This window comes from Panthera onca, chromosome E1 (genome assembly GCF_046562875.1).
Source record: "Panthera onca isolate mPanOnc1 chromosome E1, mPanOnc1 haplotype 2, whole genome shotgun sequence".
NCBI lineage: Eukaryota > Metazoa > Chordata > Mammalia > Carnivora > Felidae > Panthera > Panthera onca.
The window spans coordinates 10,596,831-10,609,390 of record NC_138352.1 but is presented as its reverse complement, the minus strand read 5'-3'; the positions used below and the strand labels follow the sequence as shown (position 1 = coordinate 10,609,390).

At 57.3% G+C, this 12,560-nt stretch overlaps 1 protein-coding gene across 7 annotated transcripts in view; it reads right to left on the bottom strand.

Moving 5' to 3' along the window:
* MYO15B (myosin XVB) overlaps positions 1–11,324 on the bottom strand; it is a 29,749-nt gene extending 18,425 nt beyond the window's left edge. The window contains exons 1-18 of one of the 7 annotated variants that reach the window (XM_078438148.2): positions 11,218–11,317; positions 10,975–11,049; positions 10,545–10,641; positions 10,179–10,282; positions 9,644–9,757; positions 9,295–9,456; positions 8,364–8,477; positions 8,187–8,245; positions 7,979–8,111; positions 6,913–7,008; positions 6,529–6,660; positions 5,983–6,108; positions 1,981–2,058; positions 1,568–1,683; positions 1,433–1,478; positions 1,188–1,312; positions 652–769; positions 276–445 (exon numbers count right to left, since the gene is read on the bottom strand). In XM_078438148.2, coding sequence (XP_078294274.2) covers positions 276–445; positions 652–769; positions 1,188–1,312; positions 1,433–1,478; positions 1,568–1,683; positions 1,981–2,058; positions 5,983–6,108; positions 6,529–6,660; positions 6,913–7,008; positions 7,979–8,111; positions 8,187–8,245; positions 8,364–8,477; positions 9,295–9,456; positions 9,644–9,757; positions 10,179–10,282; positions 10,545–10,641; positions 10,975–10,989 — 1,805 coding nt within the window. In that variant the 5' untranslated portion in view covers positions 10,990–11,049; positions 11,218–11,317. Of the gene's footprint in view, positions 1–275; positions 446–651; positions 770–1,187; positions 1,313–1,432; positions 1,479–1,567; positions 1,684–1,980; positions 2,059–5,982; positions 6,109–6,528; positions 6,677–6,912; positions 7,915–7,978; positions 8,246–8,363; positions 8,478–9,294; positions 9,457–9,643; positions 9,758–10,178; positions 10,283–10,544; positions 10,642–10,974; positions 11,050–11,217 lie in introns of those variants that run through there. The other 6 variants (XM_078438153.2, XM_078438147.2, XM_078438149.2 and 3 more) reach the window with 6 other exon arrangements.
* Positions 11,325–12,560: the final 1,236 nt, after the last annotated feature.

Here is a 12,560-nt window from a genome sequence, read left to right as displayed (position 1 = left end):
CCCAGGCGCCCCCCGATTCATGCTTTTAAAAGAGCATTTTTGCAGCGGAGTGAAGAACAGACTAAAAAACACTCAAGGAGTCAAGACTGCAGTTTTGGGTGGCCTTAACAGGTAGTGGGCTTCTTGTGAGTAGGGGCATTCAAGCAGAGGTTGCAGGGGTATGGGCGGGGACTGCCCTGGGGCAGATAGACTTGCCGTGAGGCCCTACCCCTCCCACACCCTGCCCCACCAACTGAGAAGCCCCCCTGCCCCCTGCTCATCCCACCCCTGCAGACCTGGCCTGGAGCCCTCGCACGCGCGCCTGCATCCGCGGCAGGAGGAGGAGGCGGAGGCGCTGGCGAGAGATGCAGGCGCGCAGGCTGCGGTGCAGGGCGAGCAGGGCCTGGGAGCGTCGCCGGGCCCAGTGCCACTCCAGCTGCCGCCAGCCGGACTCCCGCAGCAGGACCTGGGGGCAAAGGGGAGGGCTCGGGCAGCCAGGGCCCACCCTGCTCTTCTCCTGAGGCCTCCGCCTCCTCCCTTCCAGCAGGACAACCCATTCTTGTGGGGAGCCCAGGACACCTGCCACCCAGGCCCACTCCAAATCCCGAGGTTGTCCCCGAACACTCCTCTCCCTTTCCAGCCACGCCTGCCTCTCTGCACACGTGCACCCACCTGGGTGGCTCCCAGGTGACAGAGGGGCGACTCAGCCCCCAGCACCTGGCTCAGGATGGCGCCACACCTCTCCCGGTCTGAGGACTCTCCCTGCCCCTCTGTCCCCAGGGCCCGGAACCTGCCCCTCAGATGGAGAGCTGAGGTCAGAACAAGCACAGCGAGGACCTCCCTCCACCCTTGTTCGACCATCCCCCCGCCCCTCAGAGTCTACTTAGTCCCTAAGTCATTCAACAGCGATTTGGAAACAACCTACTCTGTGCCAGGCACCCAGCAGGGTTTTGCTGTATGGAGGAGGGACAGATGGAGGCTTGGTGGTGGTGGTGGTGGGGGGGGGGGTAATGAACAGGGAAGGAGAGAGGGATGGAGGGAGAGAAGGAGAAAGAACAGCTCGAGGAAGAGGATAGAAGCCAGGCCTAAGGTCCCTAAGAAAGTGGGTCCATCTCCGCCCCAAAGGAACCCCGGGTCTGCCAGCCGTCCCTGTGGGTCTGGGCACGGAGGTCCCCGGGCCCTTGGCCGCCCCCATCCTGGGGCCCTACCTGGCCAAGAAAGCCTGGAAGGGCACACGCACAGGGAAGTTGGCACTGCGGGTACACACTGCCTCCAGGATGCCTGCCTGGAGCAGCTGCTCTGCCACATGTTCTACATCAAAGAGACCCGGAAGCTGTGGCCGTGGGAAAGAGCCAATGAAAGCTGGGGTTTAAAGCTGCAGGGGCCACTGAGAAAGGCGGGGCAGGTGGATGGGAAGGCTCCAGGGCCACGCATGGGGTGGAGGGGAGCTCACCTTTCCCGGGTTGGGGTTGAGGCACTGGATGAAATAGACATGGCTCCTGATGGGAGGAAAGGGGGTCATTTGGGCATAGACCAGCCCCCCTCCATTCAACTCCCCGGGGTCTCCTGTGGGGGGCACTGTTCTCACCTGCCCAGCTGGGCTAGGAGGTCCTCCAGAGAATGCTGGAAGCGAGACGCCAGTGTGGGTTTGCCTCGCCCACCCCGGGACCGGGACTCTGCTTCCTGGAACAGGCTGCCCACCAGCTGCAGGGCAAGAGGAGGCTGAGCTGGCTTGCCCCCCAGGCCTCTCCATAGCCCTGCCCGTGCCCCGTCCCCGCGGCGCTGGGGTGGGCCTGCGCCCCTGTCCCTGCGGAGCTGGAGTGGGCCTGCGCCCTGTCTTTGCAGAACTGGGGGCAGGGAGCTGTCCGTAGCATCCAGACCCTGGAGAGCTCAGCCCATGGTCCAAAGTGCCAGGGGCTGCCCCTTGGGCAAGAGTGTCCGGGGCAGAGTGGGGGCCACAGTGTGGAGGGGTGGGGGCCCAGAGAAGGCTGGCAGGGACACCTGGAGCTGGCTCTGAGCAAGCATTTCCACCACGGCAGGGTCAAGATGATCCCGGTTTCTGTCCACAAACTTGTGAACCTGCAAGAGACAGTGTGGGGAGCAGAGGGGAAGCCAAGGAGGGAGGCTGGGGTGGAGGCTGGGGTCTTGGGGACGTAACCCAGCCTCTCCCCACTGAGCTAAAGGGCCTCCTTTGTCTCTTCAGCTAGAGCCTCTGGGAAAACTGGAAATCCCCAGGCAAATGAATGGACCTGGGCTCTTATCTCACACCAGATATAGAAATTAACCCAAAATGAATGGATGGATCAAAGACTTAAATTTAAGAGGAGCCTGGGTGGCTCAGTCGGTTAAGCGCCAGACTCTTGATTTCAGCTCCGGTCATGATCTCACGGTTTGTGAGTTCGAGCCCCACGTCGGGCTCTGTGCTGACAGCGCGGATCGTGCTTGGGATTCTCTCTCTCCTTTTCTCTCTGCCCCTTCCCCCGCTTGCTCTCTCTCAAAATAAATAAGTAAAATTAAAAAAAAAACAAAACAAGATCTAAATGTAAGACCTAGAACTCTAAAACTCTTAGAAGAAAACACAGGGAGAAGCTTCCTGACATTGGACTTGGCAATGATTTGCTGAATAGGACACCAAAAGCACAGGCAAGAAAAAAAAAAAATAGATGCACTGGATTTCATCAAAATTAAAAACTTTTGTGGGGCACCTGGCTGGCTCAGTCGGTGGAGCATATGACTCTTAATCTCGGGGTTGTGAGTTCGAGCCCCATGTTGGGTTTAGAGATGACTTTAAATAATTAATTAATTTAAAAACTAAAACTTTCGTGCATCAAAAGACATTTTTGTTTTATTTATTTATTCTTATTTGAGAGACAGAGTGCATACATGCATGTGCAAGGCAGGGAGAAGGGGCCGAGGTGGAAAGAGAGAGAGACTCTTAAGCAGGCTCCACGATCAGTGCAGCTCCGATGCAGGCCTTGATCTCAAGACCCTGGGATCATGATCTGAGTGGAAATCAAGAGTCAGACGCTCAATGGACTAAGCCAGCCAGGTGCCCCTCAGAAGATAACAGAACAAAAAGACAACCCACAGAGTAGGGGAAAATATCATGTGTCAGATAAGGAATTAATATCCGGATTATATAAAGAACTCCTACACCCGACAACAACGGCTCAATTCGAAAATGGGCAAAGGACTTGAATAGATACTTCTCCAGCTGAGACACACAACTGGCCAAGAAGCACATGAAAAGATTCTCATCATGAGCCATTAGGGAAACATGAATCAAAACCACAGTGAGGCACCATTTCACACCCACTAGGAGGACTATCATTTTAAAAAATGGAAAATAAGGGGGCACCAGGTGACCCAGTTGGTTAAGCATCGGACTCTTGATTTCAGCTCAGGTCATGATCTCACAGTTTGTGAGTTCGAGTCCTGCGTCCGGCTCTGTGATGACAGTGTGGAGCCTGCTTGGGATTCTCTCTCTCTCTCTCTCTCTCTCTCTGCCCCTCCCCAGCTCAAGCTCACGCTCTCTTTCAAAACAAATAAATAAACTTACAAAAATAAAAAATTTAAAAATGGAAAATAACAAGTTCTGGCAAGGACAGAAACTGAAGCTCTTACGCGCTGCTCATGGGAATATGAAATGGTGCAGCCATTGAGGAAGACAGTTTGGCGGCTCCTTGAAAAAAAGTAAACCTGGAACTACTTTTGACCCAGGTCTTCCACTCCTAGGTACATACTCCAAGAGAATTGGAAGCAGAGACTCGAATAGAGACTCGCACAGCCGTGCGTTATTCGCAGAAGCCAAAAAAGCCGAAACTCAAGTATCCATCAACTGATGAACAGATACATGAAATGTGGTCCATCCATACAACGGATTATTATTCAGCCATGGAAAGGAAGGAAATCAGACACGTGCTACAATACAGATGAACCTTGGGAAAATATCATACTTAGTGCAGTAAGTCAGACACAAAAGGACTGTGTGTGTGTGTGTGTGTGTGTGTGTGTGCACGCACACGCACACACGCACTAAGATCTCACTTATCTGGAACAATTCTGTTCCATTGATGGCTCTGTTCCTTATCAACACCATACTCTTTCAATGACTATGTTTTAATATCTGGTAGAGCAAATTCCTCCCTAACCTTCTGCTTTTCATCTCATGCAATGCTTTTCCAGGTAACACTTCAGAATAATTTTGTCAAAATTCGTTCCTCCTCATCCCATAAGAACCCGACTGGGGTATTGTCTGGAATTGTATTGCTTTTCTAGATTAACTGAGAAAGGAGGAACGGTATTGGGGCTCCCCACCAGCAATGTGGTTTGACCCTCTTTTTTCAGATTTTCTTTTGTGAGTTTCTTTTTTTTTTTTCTTTTAAAATTTTTTAACGTTTTTTTTTTTTTTTTTTTTTTAATTTTTTTTCAACGTTTTTTATTTATTTTTGGGACAGAGAGAGACAGAGCATGAACGGGGGAGGGGCAGAGAGAGAGGGAGACACAGAATCGGAAACAGGCTCCAGGCTCCGAGCCATCAGCCCAGAGCCTGACGCGGGGCTCGAACTCACGGACCGCGAGATCGTGACCTGGCTGAAGTCGGACGCTTAACCGACTGCGCCACCCAGGCGCCCCTAACGTTTATTTATTTTTGAGACAGAGAGAGACAGAGTATGAACAGGGGAGGGGCAGAGAGAGAGGGAGACACAGAATCTGAAACAGGCTCCAGGCCCTGAGCTGTCAGCACAGAGCCCGACGCGGGGCTTGAACTCATGGACCGTGAGATCATGACCTGAGCCGAAGCCGGATGCCTAACCGACTGAGCCACCCAGGCGCCCCTCTTTTGTGAGTTTCAATACAGTTTGTGGTTTTTCTCTATTCAATCTCCCTGTGTTTCTTTTTTTTTCCCCAGACATGATTGGTTTTTTGGGGGGTGGCGGGGAGAGGTATAATTGACATAAGTCCCTTGGGTTTGTGTAACTCTTGGATAGTTTGTGTTTTCTTCTACAACCAAAGCATGCCACTTCCTCCAGGAAGCCTTCCCTGACTTGCCCTACTTCAAACAAGTCACATGGTCCTACCTTTTATATACCAGGCCCCTACCCAGCCTCCGTGAAACTCAGAAGGGGGAAAGGAGGGTGCCTTTGGTGGGCACCTAGCAGCTGCCTGACCATTTCCACATTATCGCATTCAATCCTCACAACAATGTTATAGGACAGATTCCCACTCCCATTTTACAGCTGAGAGAATGAAGGCTCAGAAGGAGAAGCAGAGGGACGCCTGGGCGGCTCAGTCTGTTAAGTGTCTGACTTCAGCTCAGGTCATGAAATCACGGTTCATGGGTTCGGGCCCTGCGTTGGACTTGGTGCTGACCGCTCAGAGCCTGGAGCCTCCTTCGGGTTCTGTGTCTCCCTCCCTCTCTGCCCCTCCCCTGCTTGTGCTCTGTCTCTCAAAAATAAATAAACATTACCAAAAAAAAAAAAAAAAAAAAAAAAAAAAAAGGAGAAGCAGACAGCCTGAGGTTATCAGAGCAGGTCCCACACGCCTGCTCTGCCCTTCCTGGTCTTAAGGTTCCCAAGGCCTCCACTGCCTCTACCCCATCGTGCTCAGCCTGAGGTAAGTAAGTCACGCTCAGAACCGTGTAGCATTGGGGCGCCTGGGTGACTCAGTCAGTTGACTGTTGGACTTCTGGTTTGGGCTCAGGTAACGACCTCGCGGTTCCTGAGTTCCGTGAGTTCAAGCCCTGCATCAGGCTTGGGATTCTCTTTCCCTTTCTCTCTGCCCCTCCCTGTCTAAATAAATAAATGAATAAATAAACTTCAAAAAAAATTTTTTTTAAAAAAGAAAACACTGCGTAGCGCCGAGGGCACAGGTAGAAACCTAACAGTCAAGCCCTCGAAGGGGCCTCCCCTCACCTGCTCCTATTACCTGTCTGGTGACTCAGTTCTGGGGAGCAGACACCACTGATTCACACGGGAGTCTGTCTCTGATTTACCCTGATACCTGGTAGGTGACGGTCCCAGCGTAATGCCTCACGGTGAAGATAGGAAGGGGCAGCTGGGGCTTGGCATAGCAGGGGTGACTGCCATGGTGATAGTGGCACTTCTGGAGGAAGGCGTGGTCTGTGGCCTGATAAGGGGGATGAGGTTTCCTCAGGCCTTTGCACGTGACGTCGCCCTGCCTGGACTGTGCATCCCTTCCGGGTCCATCAGTATTTGTGGAATGGCTGCGCCACAGCCCTGAGGCTTGCCCTCTACCAGCTGGAGGCCTGAGGGACCCCTACAAGCCCCACATAGGCCCTGTGCAGTCGCCACCACCCTGCCCCTTCTGCAGCAAGGACTTGAAGAACCCCAGAGAGGTCAGGTATCTTGCTCAAGGTCACCCAGAGACAGGATTTGAACCTAGTTTGCCCACTGCCTTCCCAAGCTCTGCTGAGAGGCTATAGGCAGGGTTTCTGGACCCCATCACCTTTTTGCTCCTCTGGGAGACCCTGATGGCCTTGGCCTGGCCACTAGGGCCCCCACCTTGTCCTTACCACTGGGGGCTCACCTGGGACAGCCATGTCTGGGCATCCAGGATACTCAGGAGGCTGTGGGGCTGGTCTACGAGGAGGTCCAGGCAGGTCTCCCTCACAGGCTGGGGAACGGGCACCCAGGGCAGCAACTCTCGCTGACAGGCCTCCTGGGAACAGCCAGCACTGGGCCAGTCACAGGGCATGCCCACATTCATGGGGGAGCTCATCGGAGCCAGAGCAGGGGTGGCTCTCCCATTGTACAGATGAGTAAAATGAGGCCCAGGAAGGCTGAGATGGCCCACAGCAGGGGGTGCTTTGGGGCAGGGCTCTCAGTTCAGCGCCCTTGGTTTCCCAAGGATGGCCTCTGCTCTGGGAATGCCTGGGTGCCCCCTCCCACCACCAGGCCCAGCTCCTCTTACCTCCTCCTGGGCCAGCAGCGTCTGCCTGGCGAAGAGCTGCAGGCGCTCGCTGGCAAGGTTATTGCACAGCTGTTCCAGGCCATTCACCCGCAGGGCCTAGGGGCATGTGGGCAGTGAGGTGGGCACCCACACGAGGTGGGGGCATGGGGCAGGTGCCGTGAGGGGCGGTGCTGCACATGGGCCTGGTGTCCTTCATTCTCCTCCCAGAACTCAGGGAGGAGTGGTGCCCGGGGGCTGATGCTGCAGCCTCCAGGGTCAAGTCCAAAGGCCTAGGCACAGAGTGTGCCCACGCCTCAGTCCACACCCTTCCCTCTGCCTCAGCACAACTGTGAGCCTCCAGGCCTCTGGTCACAGCCATCCTGTGGCCTGGAAGGTGCCTTTTCCTATGGCCCAGTAGCTCGCTGGCTCTCAGAATCCCACATCCTCATAAGCAGGGCCCCAGGCTGCTGCCTCCAAGAAACCTTCCAGCATTCCTCCCATAAGGATTACAGGCTCCTTCCTCTGTGCCCCCCAGCACTTCACTCACAAGCCCGGAAGAGGCCCCGCTCCACGCAGCTTTGTACAGAGAGCCCTGCCACGCTCTAACACACACACAAGAACCCACACTTGCCACAAACATCCCCTGCTCAGAGAGGGCATGGTCCCCCAGGGCACGCTGGAGACGAGAGAGCAGGGAGCAGTGAACAGTGCCCGACCAGGGAAAGAGGCCACCTCCTCTTGCCCAAGCCCCCTCCTCCCTGCTTATGAAAACTCAGGGCCATTCAGGGCACCGTCCCTTTTCCTGCTCCTCTTGGTGCACAGGAGGTGAGACCCATCCTAGGGCCTGTGCCTTCCCAGCTGCCTTAGAGGCTCCTGTGAGACTCAGCAAGGCCGAGCAGGACAGAACTCTCCAGAAGCGATATCAGGGCTGGACCGAGCAGGGCAGAAAGGCCACACCCATGGATTGTGTCCTGTCTCGTGGCTAGGCAGGCAAGAGCTCACGAGTGCCACCCTCAGGGAGAGCTGACCCCAGAAATGATCAGGATGAGGTGGGCACCCGGTCCTGGGCCCCACCCCAAGGGGTGACCTCAAAGCCATAGACGTCCACGACGGTGACGGTGTCCATGCTCTCTCCCTCCCCGGGTGGTGCCAGCTGCGCGTTGGTCCTCCCCAGAAGCCAAGTGAAAAGCCGTGAATACAGGGCCTTGGCCAGGGCGTCCCTGTGGGCGTGGTGAGTGAGCCAGTGCAGTAGCGAGCTGGGCCCGGCTATGGCTCTCTCCCACCCCTGGGGCCACCTGGCATCAATGGCGCTTTCCACCGGCAAAGATCTGCAGACCCAGCCATAGGCTGTCTCCTGGAGGGCAGGGGAGGTAGGTATATGCAGAACATCAGGTCTGAGGCTGACACGGGCCCACGCCAAGCCTGCGGGTGGTGGGGGTTGGCCCTGCCTCCTGAGGAGCCCCGGGGCTCACCGTGACCTTCCTGGTGACAGCTCCCTCCAGGCGCTCTGGTGGCACCAGCAGCAGCCGGGCTGCCGTGTGGATCTCGGCCCAGCTGGACACAGCAGCCACCTCCTGGGACTCCCGCTGGACAGAGAAGGGAGGGAACAGGAACAGCTCTGCGGGGGAATGGCCACATCCCACAGGTAGCTCCGGGCAGGTAGGAGCCGACTCTGGAGCCTGGGGGCCCTGAGTGCAAATCCTAATTTTACTTCCTCACTAGCTGGCTGGCTCTGGCAAGATTCTTTTCCTCTCTGAGCCTCCACTGTCTTATTGTTAAAGGGGAAACAACGACCCTAAGTTCCAGCGTTGTTGTGAGAACCGAATTAGAAAACAGATAGAGGGGCGCCTGGGTGGCTCAGTCAGTTAAGCGTCTGACTTCAGCTCAGGTCACGATCTCACGGTCCATGGGTTCGAGCCCCATGCGGGGCTCTGTGCTGACAGCTGGGAGCCTGGAGCCTGCTTTGGATTCTGTGTCTCCGTGGCTCTCTGCCCCTCCCCCGCTCATACTGTGTCTGTCCCTCTCTCTCTTTCTCTCTCTCTCAAAAATAAACATTCCCCTAAAACCAAGAGCACACTGTATATTAATCAGTAAATTATATTAAAATAAATAAGCATTTAAAAACAATTAGAAAAAGAAAACAAATATATAAAGTGATTTAGATGGAGCCAGGTACATAGGAGCTACTCAGTTAGTGCAGGTCTCCCTTTCCAGGGTGGCAGCTTGGCGGCACTGGCATAGACGACCCAGGTCTCTGTTCTCGCATCTACACAACGAAGCCGCCTGCTTCCCAGGGCAGCCGTGAGGCCTGGAGGGAGGCCCACAGGTATTCGGTATCATGGCTGCCCTGACCGTGCAAACAAGCCGCGTCCAGACTGGCCTCTGGCCACAGCGGGGGCCCACCTCTGAAGAGGAGAAGCAGACGTTGCCCAGCTGCAGGATGGCGGCCAGCATGGCCCAGGCTGCGGTCAGCTCCTCAGGGCGCGTGACCAGCACCTGCAGGGCCTTCAGAAGTCCTTCGAAGTCCTGGGCATCATCCTTGCCCTGGAGCCTGCAGGCCTGGCCCTGCAGAGCACAGCAGGGGTGAGGGAGCAGGGGTGAGGGAGCAGGGGTGAGGGAGCAGGGGTGAGGGAGCAGGGGTGAGGGGGCAGGGGTGAGGGGGCAGGGCCTGACCGCCCATAGCTTCCCTCCACTCCAGCCACTCCTTAGACCCCTGCTCCCAGACCTTTCCCCAGGCAAGCTCCGCCCCCACCTGGTTCAGGTAGTAGTAGGTCTCCGGCCCTTGTAGGGAGAGCTGCTCCCGTGCCACAGGGTCCAGCCCCGCCAGCAACTCGTAAAAAACATGGAAGCTCCGCTCAGCCTGGGCCTTGGGGAGAAGGACTGGCTTAGGGGGAGCAGGGCTCTGGTCCTGTGCCTCAGGGGAGCAAGGACAAGTCCTGGGAAAGGCAGGGATGCAGGGTGGGGGGCAAGGGGGTTAGCAACCACACTCCCTGCATGGCCCCTCTCCCTCTCCCACTCTGGGAAGCTGGAGAGAGGCGAGCACGGGTCTTACCTGAAACACGACCCTCGAGGCCTCCAGCAGATAATGTGACACAGAAGCTCCCACGATGACCCCACTGTGGGCACGGAACAGTGGGCAGGGGGTGCCCAGGGTGCATGTGACCCAGGGGCCCTGCTCAGAACGGGACCCACTATGGGCTGGACCCAAGGGCAGCAGCCTCTGGTTCCCAGTAAAGGGAACTGATCGTGGGTGCCCCCCTGTGCCCACCAGGACCCCCTTAACTCACTGCTGCAGGCAGAGACGCAAGACCTGGCCGAAGCGACTGGCGTTTGCATTGAGGACTGTTTTGGCGTGGCCAAAGCTGCGAAGCATCAGCAGCACACCGTCCAGCTGCATGGGGGAGGGGCACTCAAGTATCCCCAGGAGTGGTAGCCGCGTCCATGATCAGGCGTCCCAGCTGAGGATACTTTGTGCCTAGGGGCTGTGCTCGTCCTTGGAGAGGGTCAGTCCCACCCCACCTCACCCTGCCCTCCAGGAGGCAATGCCTGGGGCTGCCCCCAAGGAGAAGCCAGAGGCCTGAAGACCGCCCACCTGGCCCAAAGGAGAAGGATGGTTCCTCTTGGACCCTGGGAAATGCCCAGCTGCCTCTCACCTGACATCTTCTGTCCCTTGTTTGCTCCTGCTCCAGGCTGCTTAGGAATTGCACAATCTTTTTGGCAGCTTCTGTCTTCCCTGAGCCACTGTGCCCACTGTGGGAGGGAGGGGCTGACAGGGTTTTCAGGAAGGGGCACACAGGACACCCCATGGAGCCCAGGAACTGGGGCATGCCCACCTGAAAGTGATTCCCACCCCCGGAAATGTGGAAAGGTAGACCCAGGGCATGGAGACCAAGGAGAAGGATGATGCCAAGAGGCCACAGCCAAGGGGCACGTGCGGTGACTTCAGCCAGGAGCACAGCCCTTACAAAGTCCAGCGGTGCCACCCAGCGGGGCACCAGGCCAGCAGCTTCAAATGCAGACCCCACGTCCCTGCCTCCCAGCCCTCAGAGTGGCCCGTGGGTTCAGCAGGGCCCCACTGCTCACCCGAGGAGAATGCATGTGCCCTGCCCAGTGCTCTGAGACAGGCGATAGGCTGACGCCACGATGGCGAAGATGTGTCTGAGGGAAGAGGGTGGGAGCAAATGAGGTTGCCTGAGATGGGCATTTGGGCCCTCCTACATGTAGGCAGGACATGCCCTCGGTCCCCAGGATCTCAATCAGTGGCACATGCTGGGGCTTAGCCGCCCAGGGGGTGAGCAGAGGGTTGATGGGGGCAAAGGCACGTACGGGGTGGTGTTAAGGGCCTTCTTGGGGTGGTAGCTGGACAGGACCTCAGCTGAGAAGAGAGGCAGGGGCCGGCAGGGGTTCAGGGAGAGCAGAAAGGGTCCCCCAAAGGTCTGGGGAAAAAAACAGATGCTGTCGTCACAGCATGGAGGAAGCAGGGGCTACAAATGGAGTGGGGCTGCTGTGCTCCCCAGCCCAGCCCCCCAGCCCCCCAGCTCTGCAGGTCCCCAGAGAGGGTTCAGCACCCAGCCCAGGGAGGAGAAGGAAGGAGAAGTTCTGGAAGTGCCAGAGAGTCCTCTGATCCCAGGGGACAGGCAATCCCAGCCCACCCACCCTCCCCAGGTGCCCCCGTACGTAGATTCGGCCCAGATGAAACCTCTTCTTGAGGCACAGCAGCACAGAGCTGTTACACACTGGTCTGTGGGGACAGCAGGAGGGAGAGGCAGGGAATGGGGGTGGGGTGGGCAGAAGGAGGTCTTAGGTTAGCACTGTAACCGATGGAGAGATACTTTGGGCAAGTCGTGCATCCTCCCTGAGCCCCCGACCATAACACAGGGGTGTGGCTGCTCAGTGAGTTACCCGCTCCATGGGGGCTACAAGCAGGACCAGGCCGCTGACCCAGAGGGCGGCTTTGTGCCACTTAGAGAAGAAAGTCCCAGGCGGGGGCACCTGATTTTCACCCCTCGCCCGCCTCTTCCCGCGGGAAGACCTTTTGTAAGTTACAATACCGTCTAAGGATACAATTTATAAAAATGGAGGTAGGGGTGACAAATGAGGAACTCTGACCCAGACAGGACAGGTTTGGAATTGCGCCTGCTCACCGCAGCCGAGCCAGGTCGTCCGTGTCTTCCAGGCCTTCCGCAAGGCTCCTGCCCTCCGCTCCCAGGGAGGGCGGTACCTCCAGGCCCGGCCCGAGGCTCAGCTCCAGGTCCCTCTCCAGCGCCTCCTCAGCCTCATCTTCTGGCACCCACCGCCCCCTCGGAGGCCCGCAGGGGCCCGGGCTTCTCTCCCACCGCAGGTGGGTCTCCAAGGTGAGTCGAGGCAGCAGCGCGTCGTCGGTGTCAAGTCCGGGGTCCTCGCGGGGTTCCGAGCTCTGAGTCCAGTGGACCGGAGCCTCGGCCTCCAAGGTTTCCGGCCCCGCTTCACTGCTGGAGCCGCTCTCGTCCAGTGGGGGCTCGTCGCGGGGAGCAGGGCCGAGGAGAGAGCCCCGGCGGGGCCCGGCCACACTTTCTCCACTCGCCCTGCGCCCCTCCCTGTCCCCCGAAGCCCCTTCACAAGGCCAAACGCGTCCCCCCCGGGCTGGGGCGTCCGCGGACGCTTCCTCTGAGCTCCGACTGCTCGACTCC